This window comes from Lipotes vexillifer, unplaced genomic scaffold, assembly GCF_000442215.2.
Source record: "Lipotes vexillifer unplaced genomic scaffold, Lipotes_vexillifer_v1.1 scaffold652, whole genome shotgun sequence".
NCBI lineage: Eukaryota > Metazoa > Chordata > Mammalia > Artiodactyla > Lipotidae > Lipotes > Lipotes vexillifer.
In genome coordinates, this window is record NW_006779703.1 from 436,687 (window position 1) to 448,473 (window position 11,787).

Consider the following 11,787-nt stretch of genomic DNA (forward strand, 5'->3'; position numbering starts at 1 on the left):
ATCTGCCAAACCCCGACGCTTTCTCCCTGCCGTGTGTCTCCGACCTAGGAGCCCCCTGTCTTCTTCCAGCATCTGCAAGGCAGGAGCCAGTTGGCTTAGGAACTTTATGCAGGGTTGAGTCAGACCCCAGACCCCACGGCTGGCGCTGACAGTCTGATGGGCAGAGCAGGGCTGAGTCCCAGGTCGGCCCCGGGTCCCTGCGCAACCAGCTCAGGGCTGTGAGGCTGCCTCACTCTCCCCTGCTCCCTGCCCCTGCCTGGGGGCCCGCAGCCCCTCCCTGCAATTGAATCTGCTCTGGGGCTGAGGGGCAAGGGCTTCCCAGTTCCTGCAGAGCGAAGGGCTCAGCTGGGGTGGCCGGGGCCCTCTCATTCCGGGGAAGATGGAAGAGGCAGGAAGTTGGTCCAGGGCCCAGGGAGATGGACTTGGCGCCAGTACAGTACCCACAGCCTGGGAGACCTCATGCCACCTGGTCCCTGAGGCTGAAGTCTGCTCCAACCCTCACCAAGGAGAAGCCTTGCGGAGTCACTCAGTGTCCCCCAGGCCTGAGTTTCTCTGCCTTTGCTGGGAAGTGGAGGGGTTACTGAGAGCCCCTGGCAGGGCCTGGCACACGTGGCACTCAGACCTCTTTGCTGTTGTTAGCACGGTGTCTTGATGATCTCTGAATTTCAGCTGGGACGGGGGTCGGCTGTGGTGTTTCCCAGGTGACAGGAGTATCCACATCCCCGTGTCCCTCATTCAGGCCCTGGACACTAACCGAATCTACGAGGACCCGAGGGAGTGACAGATGTTGGGTCCCGACATTTGGGATTCTGACAGCTGGGCGTGTGCTGCCCCCAAAGGGGGCTGTTGCCCTAAGGTTGGAGGTCAGCTGGCCCTGGGCTGGTGCCCTTCCCACGGCCTGGTGTCTCCTTTTCTGTGTTTTTGATGAGATTTGAGCAGCGCCATGCCTGCCATGCATTATATATCGAGGACAGCTGTGGTGAGCCGGGTTACAGGCCTGTAATGCCACCCAGGCCGAGAAAATCATGACCCACAGATGGGCGAGGGCTGAGATTCGGTTACTGGCTGCACGGCCAGGCCCCGCCCCTCCCTGGGGGAGACTGCCCAGGGGAGTCCCTTGCCCTCTCTGGGCCTCAGTTTTCCCATCTGTAGAAGGAAGGGGTCCTAGGGCTCTTCTGGACCAGGGGAGGGAAATTAACACCCGCTGTGTGCTCAAGGCACACGTCTACCGGCCAGCAAGGCTCCTGAGTTACACTATACAGATGAGAACATCGAGGCTCACAGACGCTCAGAACTGGGGGTGCCACCCGGCTGGGAAGACTCACTCCAGCTCCGGTGAGCGCTGAGTACCGGGCTGGGGCAAGCTGAAGGGCTAGGCTCCCCCTCCTGGGCCGCTACTCCTCACTGTTGCTGCCGTCCAGCGTCTCACTCTAACCTGGCCCTGCAGCCAGGAGCCCAGCTGCCCGGCCCACTCCTTGGGGGTCGGGATGCAGGGGGCCCCTCTAGCCGCTGCCCCATTCAGGTCAGAGAGGCCCAAGCCCTCACCATGCAGAGGGGTACCCCAGGCCCAGAGGGTGGCAAGGCTTGGTCAAGGTCAAGGTGGCGTGGTCGAGGCAGGGCCTGGCCTTCCGAGCCTCGCGGAGGCCCCGCAATGGGCAGCGGGTGAACCCAGGCCCTGCGAAGCCTCCCAGGAAGGGGGCGCCTCCCACAGGACAGGTCTCCGCTCCCCATCCAGCCGTGCCCCCAAAAGCTGCCTCTCTTGGGACCCACGGCTCCCTGGGGGCAGAGGCAGGTGGCTATGTGGAGAGGAAAAAGATGGCTTTCAGCACCTCCTCTGAGCCCGACACAAGGAGAGGCCACGCGGGCGACCTCTGGATATTGTGTTTCCATCAATACTGCATCAGGCGCACAGCTGACAGCCTGCCGTCCGCGGGGCCAAGACTGCCGGTGAGGCGGGGGCTGGCGGGGAGCGACTCCAGCCAGCCCCGGACGCAGTGGATCTCAGGGAGGTGGCCCAGCCTGCCCCTCTCCACCACTGCAGGCGGGGCACGTGGATGGGCTGGACACCACGGGCCGGAAGGCCGGGAGGGGAGGCTACACAGACAGCCCAGCCCGGCATGGGGAGTCCTGAGCGGAGGGGACCCTGCCTTGTATCCTGTGACGACACCAAGGAGGCCACCAGGACCAGGCAAAACCGCAGGAAGCCTGACATGGGCTGGTCCCCAAAACCCTGAGGGCTCAGGAGAGCACCCAGAGCCTCCACCCCCCCTAGGAGAGCTGGTCACAGTGGCCAGGAGGGGCTGGCAGATGTGCCAGGACCTGGGGATGGAGAGCAGGGGGCAGAGACCCTGTTTGAACAGAAGGCTCAGCCGTGGGCACCGCCGTGTGGGCTGGGGACAAGCAGGGGACCCCAGCCAGAGGCCAGGCGGCACCTGCTCCCTGGCAGCCGAGCACCTCCAGGCTGGCCCCAGGGCCGACACAGAGGCTGGGGGGCCCAGGCGGCCAGGGCATCCCTGGCCAGTGGACTGCAGAGCTCTGTCCGCTACACCAGGAACCCACTGAGTTCCCGCAACTTCAGGAACCCAAGCCAGAAAGACAACCCTTATCATACAATAGCCAATGGAAGGGTTAGTGAATAATCAGTACATTGATTACTTCAAGCAGTGAGTACAGTCCTGTTTCTGAAACTATGACACGAGGACAAACCAGGACTCCAACTCGTGTGCCCCGAAGCACCCCTGGCCTTTGACCCAAGGCCGCCTGGGTGTGGTTTTCAGGCAGTGGAGACAAGAGGCTCTCAGTGGCGGTCGGGTGAGGACCATGCCACTGACCCGGGGCCGGGGACGGTGGCTCAGCCTCAGTTGGTCGTGGATGCTCCGGGGGGCGCCCCGAGGGAAAAGGAGGCACAGCAGCCGCGGGTGAGACCCGGCGTGGGGGGCACCTCGCCCTTCTGGGCCTCGGTGCTCTCACCTGAAGGCAGGGCCAGGCAATCCCAGGGACGCCTTCCAAAGGGGCGGCCGCTACAGAAAACTGCGGCACGATCTGTGCAGGCTGGGACGAATTGTCGGTCGCCGCCCCGGGGGCCTGGAGTCGGGGGTGGAGGCCGGGCAGGAGGGCACTGGCCCTACGCTTCCCCACCACACACCTGCCCGGCCACCCTCACCTGTCCACTCTCTCACCCGCCTGTCCACTGCTCCACTCATTCGGCACACACGTGTGGCCCGTCACGTGCTGGGGGCTGGGACCCATGAGGTCCTTGCCCTTGAGGACCGAGGCCCGGCGAGGTCATGTGCCCAGATGGGAGGGCGGGACGAGACTCTCCCCTTCCAGGCTGCACGGGGCTGGCCTGCCTCACTGGGTCACCCCACCGACGGCCCAGGGCCCTCCTCCCACCCCCGGGGTGTCTTCAGCCTGACACAGCGTCACCCAACAGCAGCCCTGGCCGGAAGCATGGATCCCAGGTCCTAAGTGTGGTTGCTGTGGCCCAGATGGAGGGCAGACCTCGGCCGAGGTCCAGCCACAGCCCAGCCCTGGTCCCGGCTGTCACGGCCCCGGTCACAGCCCTTGTCCCAGCACCGACTCAGGCGCGGCCAGGCCCTTTCACGTGACAATGACACTGCGTACGCAGACGGCTCCCCAGCTACCTGGCCATCAGCACGGCAGGGGTCTGTCACCCGGCCCGGGGTGGGGTGGGGGGGACCGCGAAGCTTACCGGCCGGGTGCTGTCACGGAGGTACTGGGCGCAGTCGCGGTGGCCGTGGTACTCTGCCAGGTCTGCGGCCGTGTAGCCGTCCTCGTCCCGCAGGGCGGGGTCCACGCGGTGGGAGAGCAGGGTCTGGCAGCACTGCGGGGAGGGCGCACCCGTGACCGCACTGCCGGCACCCGCCCCCCCCCCCCCCCCCCCCCCGCCGTAGGAGTCACTTCACCCGTTGTTTGCTAAGTGAAACAAACACAGCGCCAAGCTGGGGCACCGAGGCCGTTCAGTCCGGGGCACGGCCTGAACCCGTACCCAGACCCAGGGCGCCCTGCCCGCGGGCACCGGCATGCCCCTGTCCCGGGTGGGAACCCCAGGCGCCCTCGCTCAGGAGCTCATCAAGAGCCCAGCTGGTCAGTCAGCGACCCAGCCGGATCCTAGCCAGGCAGGCTGACCCCGACTTTGCCCTTGTAACCCTTGCCTCGGGTTCAGATATGGAGCTGGTTTCCGTTTTTACAGCCACCTTTGGAGGTGTGTGTCATTTTCACACGAAGAAACCGGGGTGCAGGAGGCTAAACAGCGTGGCTCCACCCCCAGGACTCCGGGCCTGTGCCCTCGCCCACCTCACCCTGCCCACTCCTTGGCCTCCCGGTCAGGCCTGGCACTCGATGAGCCCCTCTTCCTGGCCCCAAGCCTAGGCGAGCTCTGGGGGCTCCCACCCTCACCCTCTGTGTCTCTGTGTCTGAGCTCACGGCTCCACCAGCCACACGCATGCTCCCTCCTCGCTCAAGCCGGGCCTGGGCCCCCTTGTCTCCCTCCTGACTGGTCCTCTGGGCTCATGTGATGGGAGCTGGGAGCAGAGGAAGGCCTGGAGGCTCCGAAGCTGGGAAGAGGGGAGGACGGAAGAGATCCAGGTCTGTGAGGGGCCGTTTGTGAAGGAGGCTGCGGTGGGGTTGGGGGGAGGATACAGGGCGCTGCAGGAGCCGGCTGTGCGTCCACGGCGTGTGTGTGTGTTCGGGGGGTCACAGCGGAAGCGGAGTGGAGCAGGGGCCACCGGAGTGTCAGGCCTGGCCCCAGATGGGCAGGGACGGCAGCCCGGGGGAGGGAGAGGGGGAGGAGAGAACTTTCCCACAGAATGATGGCGATTACTGCTGGCAAACGATGGTGATCCATTTGTGAGCAGAGGGTGGGTGGTTACAGATGACCAAGAGTTAGGTCTGGAAATCCGTGAGGTAGCCGTGCCAGCGGCAAAAACAGGTGGGCAGACGGATCCGCGTCAAGGAGTAGAGAACCAGGCAGGTACCACCAATCCACTCTCCAGAGTCAACGTAAAAAATGGACTAAATGTGAAAGGCACCTTCCTAGAGCATCAGACAGGCAACAAGGAAGTGAGGACTTGTCAGACCATGCTCAGGAGACAAGGAAAATCCCGAGGGATAAGCCCACCGCTCAGAACAGCTTTCGCCCTAAGAGCAGGCTGACGCAGAAGAAATGGCTGTAACCAGAGCAGCTGTGTCACAGGCTCACGAGACTAGAGAGACCAGCAACAGCTCAGGGTCCACCGCAGGCTGGGCCTCCACCCTCAGAGAAAAGGTGAAGCAGGAGCCAGCCCGCCCTCTGCTTCCCGTCACGCAGGTGCTCCAGGAATCTCAAGGCGGATTGTGGACTAATATGATCCACGTGTGCCTCTCAGCCAGCAGCAAGTAAGATGTCACCTAAGGCCCTAAATAATGATGTGCAGCACAGAGTCAAACAAAATCAGCAGCACAAGGAAATAAAATACCAGAAATGAGAACCAGAGGACCCAACACACAAAGAAACAGACCCACAAAGTCCTGAGAAATAGCAGACTGTAACACAGCTGTGCTCACTGCTTTCAAGGAAGTAAAAGCCAAGCTTGAAAATTTAGGCGTGGAATGGTAAATTCTAAAAAGCGGCACAGATTTTAAACCATCAACAAAATGAAAAGACAACCTACGGAATGGGAGAAAATACTTGCCAACAATGTGACTGACAAGGGGTTAATGTCCAAAATATACAAAACAGCTCATACAACTCAATATCAAAAGCTACCCAATCAAAAAATGGGCAGAAGGGACTTCCTTGGTGGCGCAGTGGTTAAGACTCTGCACTCCCAATGCAGGGGGCCTGGGTTCGATATCTGGTCGGGGAACTAGATCCCACATGCTGCAACTAAGAGTTCACATGCCACAACTAAGGAGCCCTCCAGCCGCAACTAAGGAGACCACCTGCTGCAACTAAGACCTGGCGCAACCAAAAAAAAAAGGGCAGAAGACCTAAATAGCCAGTTCTCCAAAGAAGACATACAGATGGGCAACAGGCACGTGCAAAGATGCTCAACACCACTAATTATTAGACAAATGCCAATGAAAACCACAATCACCTCACACCGGTCAGAATGGGCCGTCATCAAAAAGTCTACAAACAACAAATGCTGGAGAGGGTGTGGAGAAAAGGGAACCCTCCTGCACTGTTGGTGGGAGTGTGAATTGGTACAGCCACTATGGAGAACAGTATGGAGGTTCCTTAAAAAACTAAAAATAGAACTACCATATGACCCAGCAATCCCACTCCTGGGCATATACCCGGAAAAATGAAAACTCTAATTTGAAAAGATGCTATCACTTTGAATTACTGGTTTCCTCATTAATTAATGAATTAAATAAAAATGTTTGACACAGGCTCATTTTATAGTTGAATGAAAGTCATGATTACCAGCACTTTTAAAAATTATCCTTTAACATGTAGAATCATTGCAAATTCACGGTTAAAAATCAGACAGCTGAAGACTCAAACATCAGGTTCAGCATTGCCACTGGTGATGTCATTTGCTCAAATAGTGAATAATTTTTGGTAAAGTGCTAAATAAAACAAAATTCTATCTTCCCTCAATATATACAGTCGGACCATTCTTGGAAAACTCTTATGTATATTAAAACTATGAAAAAGAATTGGTGTATGTGTACGTATATTTGAATTTAGGTTCTAAGCTTAGATAATTACACGTACTTGAGTTAGGTTCGAAGCTCAGATAACTATGAACAGGTTTTCGACCTACATACAGGTCCGATTCATTGGGAAGTTGCTTGGGGGCACAAGACGCTTCCTCACTGTGCAGGACTGTTCTGGAATAGCAGGCCACCCGGCCTCCCCCACAAGAGCACCCCAATCGTTGTAACAACAGAAACAGCCCTGAAATTTCCAAAACCGACCACTCACCTATTGCAGATATTCTCTGGTTCTCGAATCCTTGGTCACATACTAAGCAAGTGCTCAATAACTCTTTGTTGAATGAGTGAGTGTCTGCATGAAGGAAAGCGTGGACATGAATCGTTGACCATTAAAGACTCTAAAAAATTACCCAGCACAGAAAGTCGACAGAGGCAATTGTCTGCTCGGAACGCCTTTTTGGGGACTCACAATACTCAATAAAAATTCTCTCTTGAATTAGCAGCAATGTTAAGCTAGGTAGAGAACTACCAACGAGTTTTAACTGCATATCTAAACCTTGAAGGGTCCTCGTTTACACCTGTCTTCTGCTGTTTCCTCTTCAACCTCGTCAGCAAAGCCCCAGACCACACCCCATCTTATGGCAACTTCCCGGTCCACAGCGAGCCCTCCTCCAAACAGCAAGGAAATCATATGCCCTCTTCTCGGGATCCCACAGCAGCTCCCAAATGGCTCCTTACACAATATTATAACTAGTTCAAGGTCTTCCACCACTGACCTCTCACTACAAGCCCCAGCTTCTACTCTCCACTCTGTCCTAGCACTCTGAGCGCTTATAACCCTCTCTCCCTTGCTAGAAATCCTACTCCTTCTGACATTCACTGCTTTAAGAATGACCGTCTTCCAATAAACTCTGTGTCAGTAACTCAAAAAGGAAAGAACGACCATCTCTATGAATTCTTTCTAGATTAGCTCAGCTAACGCTACTCACATAGATGGTCCTCAAATTTGACATATATTAGAGTCACCTGGGGAGCTTTAAGAAGTCCTGATATGTGGGCTCCCTAGGACCAATTAAATCAGAATCGCTGGGGTAGGTGGAGCTCAGGTATTAGAATATTTTAAACCTGTTCTGGAGAGTTCTAGTGTGCAGCCACCTTTGAGAACCATTACACTAGTGCTATCTACCACACTTAAAATCCTAAACAAAATGTTAGCAAATTAAATTCACCTATGTATAAAAGAGATCGCTTTCCATGACCAAATTGAGTTTACTCCAAGAATGCAAGGTTGGTTTAACATTTTAGAGAGTAATCAGAGTAGAAAGCAAGGTCTTGAAGAGACAGTTGCACACCCATGTTCACTGCAGCATTATTCACAATAGCCCAAAGGTGGAACCCAAATGTCCATTGATGGATGAATGGATAAAGATAACGTGGCATAACATATGTGGAATATTATTCAGCCTTATAAAAGAAAGCCTGATACATGCCACAACATGAATGAACCTTGAGGACATTATGCTAAGTGAAATAAGCCAGTCACAAAAAGATAAATACTGTATGATTCCACTTGTATGAGGTCCCTAGAGTAATCAAACTCATAGAGACAGAAAGGAGAATGGTGGCTGTCAGGGGCTGGGGAAGTGGGGATGGGGAGTTGTTGCTTAATGGGTACAGACTTTCCGTTTTGCAAGATAAAAGTTCTGAAGATGTGTTGTACAACAATGTGCATATATTTACACTTCTGCACTGTACACTTAGAAATGGTTAAGATGGTCAATTTTATGTTATGTATTTTTTACTCAGTTAAAAACCCAAGTAATCAGTGTAATTTGTGACATAAGAAAGACTGAGATATAGCAAAACAAAACACATACTAAACTATCATCATCCCCCATTGGGGATGCTAGGGCACCAGCTCATTATTCTGAAGTTTTGTTTTTAAAGGGTAGGGGGGGAACTGTCACAGCTCGGGGGAGCCTAAGGAGACAAGATGATGAAATGTCACGTGGTGTCATGGAAGGGATCCTGGAACAGGAAAAGTACATCAGGTGAAAAGTAAGGAAACCTGAATGACGTATGGACTTTGGTTAGTAATATTGTATCAATTTTGGTACATTAATTGTGACAAACATACCATGCTAATGTAAATTGTTAATAATAGGGGGAAATGGATGTAAACTCTGTGAGAACTGTCTGTACTAGTGTCTCAATTTTTCTACAAATCTAAAACTCTTCCAAATTATTCTAAAATAGAATTTATTGGGGCTTCCCTGGTGGCACAGTGGTTGAGAGTCCGCCTGCCGAGGCAGGGGACACGGGTTCGTGCCCCGGTCCGGGAAGATCCCACATGCCGCGGAGCGGCTGGGCCCGTGAGCCATGGCCTCTGAGCCTGCGCGTCCAGAGCCTGTGCTCCACAACGGGAGAGGCCACAACAGTGAGAGGTCCACGTACCGCAAAATAAATAAATAAATAAATAAATAAAATAAAATAGAATTTATTTTAAAACAGGGTGTGGCGTGGGGTGGGAATGAAGCATTATCCTATATTTCCTGGATGAATATATTTCTGGAATTGCTAACAGATTAGGACACAACAGACAAATCAATAATGTGTGGACTTTGCTTTGCTCCTGATTACAGCACAATCAGGGAAATGGATATTAGATGGCTGTTAGACAGACTGGATATTAGATGATATTAAGAAATTATTGGGGGCTTCCCTGGTGGCGCAGTGGTTAGGAATATGCCTGCCAATGCAGGGAACACAGGTCCGAGCCCTGGTCCGGGAAGATGTCACATGCCACGGAGCAACTAAGCCCGTGCGCCACAACTACTGACCCTGCGCTCTAGAGCCCGCGAGCCACAACTACTGAGCCCACATGCTGCAACTACTGAAGCCCACGTGCCTAGAGCCCGTGATCCACAACAAGAGAAGCCACCGCAGTGAGAAGCCTGCACACCACAATGAAGACTATCTCCTGCTCGCCGCAACTAGAGAAAGCCCATGCTTAGCAACGAAGACCCAACGCAGGCCAAAAATTTTAATTAATTAATTTTAAAAAGTAGTCTAAAAAATAAATAAATAAATAAATAAAAGAAATGATCATGAATTATTTTTAGGCGTGATAACAGTTTGAGGCTGTGATAAGAAACAAAGGGAGTCTTCGTCTCCTGGAGAAGTCCGCTGAAGTATTTATGGATAAAAAGATGTGCCTTCGGTTAGTGCGCCACGGCTAGCCGGGAGGGAGTCCGGGGAAAAGTCTGGACCTACCCAAGAGCCGAGTGGATGAAAGGCTCTTGCTGCTCCAGCCAGGAGTCAGGACTGTGCCTCTGAGGTGGGAGAGCCAACTTCAGAACACTCGTCAAGAAGAGACCTCCCAGCCCCACATAATATCAAACGGCGAAAATCTCCCAGAGATCTCCATCTCAACACCAGCACCCAGCTTCGCTCACCGACCAGCAAGCTACAGTGCTGGACAACCTATGCCAACCATATAGCAAAACAGGAACACAACCCCACCCACTAGCAGAGAGGCTGCCTAAAATCATAATAAGTCCACAGACACCCCAAAACACACCACCAGACGTGGACCTGCCCACTAGAGAGACAAGATCTAGCCTCATACACCACAACACAGCCACTAGTCCCCTCCACCAGGAAGCCTACACAACCCACTGAACCAACCTTAGCCACTGGAGACAGACATCAAAAACAACGGGAGCTACGAACTTGCAGCCTGCAAAAAGGTGAACCCAATCACAGTAAGATAAGCAAAATGAGAAGACAGAAAAACACACAGCAGATGAAGGAGCAGGATAAAAACCCACCAGACCTAACAAATGAAGAGGAAATAGGCAGTCTACCTGAAAAAGAGTTCAGAATAATGATAGTAAAGATGATCCAAAATCTTGGAAATAGAATGGACAAAATGCAAGAAGCAGTTAACAAGGACCTAGAAGAAATAAAGATGAAACAGACAATGATGAACAACACAATAAATGAAATGAAAAATACTCTAGATGGGATCAATAGCAGAATAAATGAGGCAGAAGAACGGATAAGTGACCTGGAAGATAAAATAGTGGAAATAACTACTGCAGAGCAGAATAAAGAAAAAAGAATGAAAAGAACTGAGGACAGTCTCAGAGACCTCTGGGACAACATTAAACGCACCAACATTCGAATTATAGGGGTTCCAGAAGAAGAAGAGAAAAAGAAAGGGACTGAGAAAATATTTGAAGAGATTATAGTTGAAAACTTCCCTAATATGGGAAAGGAAATCGTTAATCAAGTCCAGGAAGCACAGAGAGTCCCATACAGGATAAATTCAAGGAGAAATACGCCAAGACACATATTAATCAAACTGTCAAAAACTAAATACAAAGAAAGCATATTAAAAGCAGCAAGGGAAAAACAACAAATAACACACAAGGGAATCCCCATAAGGTTAACAGCTGATCTCTCAGCAGAAACTCTACAAGCCAGAAGGGAGTGGCAGGACATACTGAAAGTGATGAAGGAGAAAAACCTGCAACCAAGATTACTCTACCCAGCAAGGATCTCATTCAGATTTGATGGAGAAATTAAAACCTTTACAGACAAGCAAAAGCTGAGAGAGTTCAGCACCACCAAACCAGCTTTACAACAAATGCTAAAGGAACTGCTCTAGACAAAAACACAAGAGAAGGAAAAGTCCTATAATAACGAACCCAAAACAATTTAGAAAATGGGAATAGGAACATACATATCGATAATTACCTTAAATGTAAATGGACTAAATGCTCCCACCAAAAGACACAGATTGGCTGAATGGATACAAAAACAAGACCCATATATATGCTGTCTACAAGAGACCCACTTCAGACCTAGAGACACATACAGACTGAAAGTAAGGGGATGGAAAAAGATATTCCATGCAAATGGAAACCAAAAGAAAGCTGGAGTAGCAATTCTCATATCAGACAAAATAGACTTTAAAATAAGGACTATCAGAAGAGACAAAGAAGGACACTACATAATGATTAAGGGATCGATCCAAGAAGAAGATATAACAATTGTAAATACTTATGCCCCCAACATAGGAGCACCTCAATACATAAGGCAAATACTAACAACCAT

The 11,787-nt window shown here is 52.2% G+C and overlaps 1 protein-coding gene across 1 annotated transcript in view; it reads right to left on the bottom strand.

Moving 5' to 3' along the window:
• The window catches only part of ESPNL (espin like), a 34,553-nt gene that overhangs the window by 10,539 nt on the left and 12,227 nt on the right, over positions 1 to 11,787 (bottom strand). Inside the window, exon 5 of the mRNA XM_007452894.1 lies at positions 3,713 to 3,844. Within this exon, the coding sequence (XP_007452956.1) occupies positions 3,713 to 3,844 (132 nt within the window). The remainder of the gene's footprint in view (positions 1 to 3,712; positions 3,845 to 11,787) is intronic.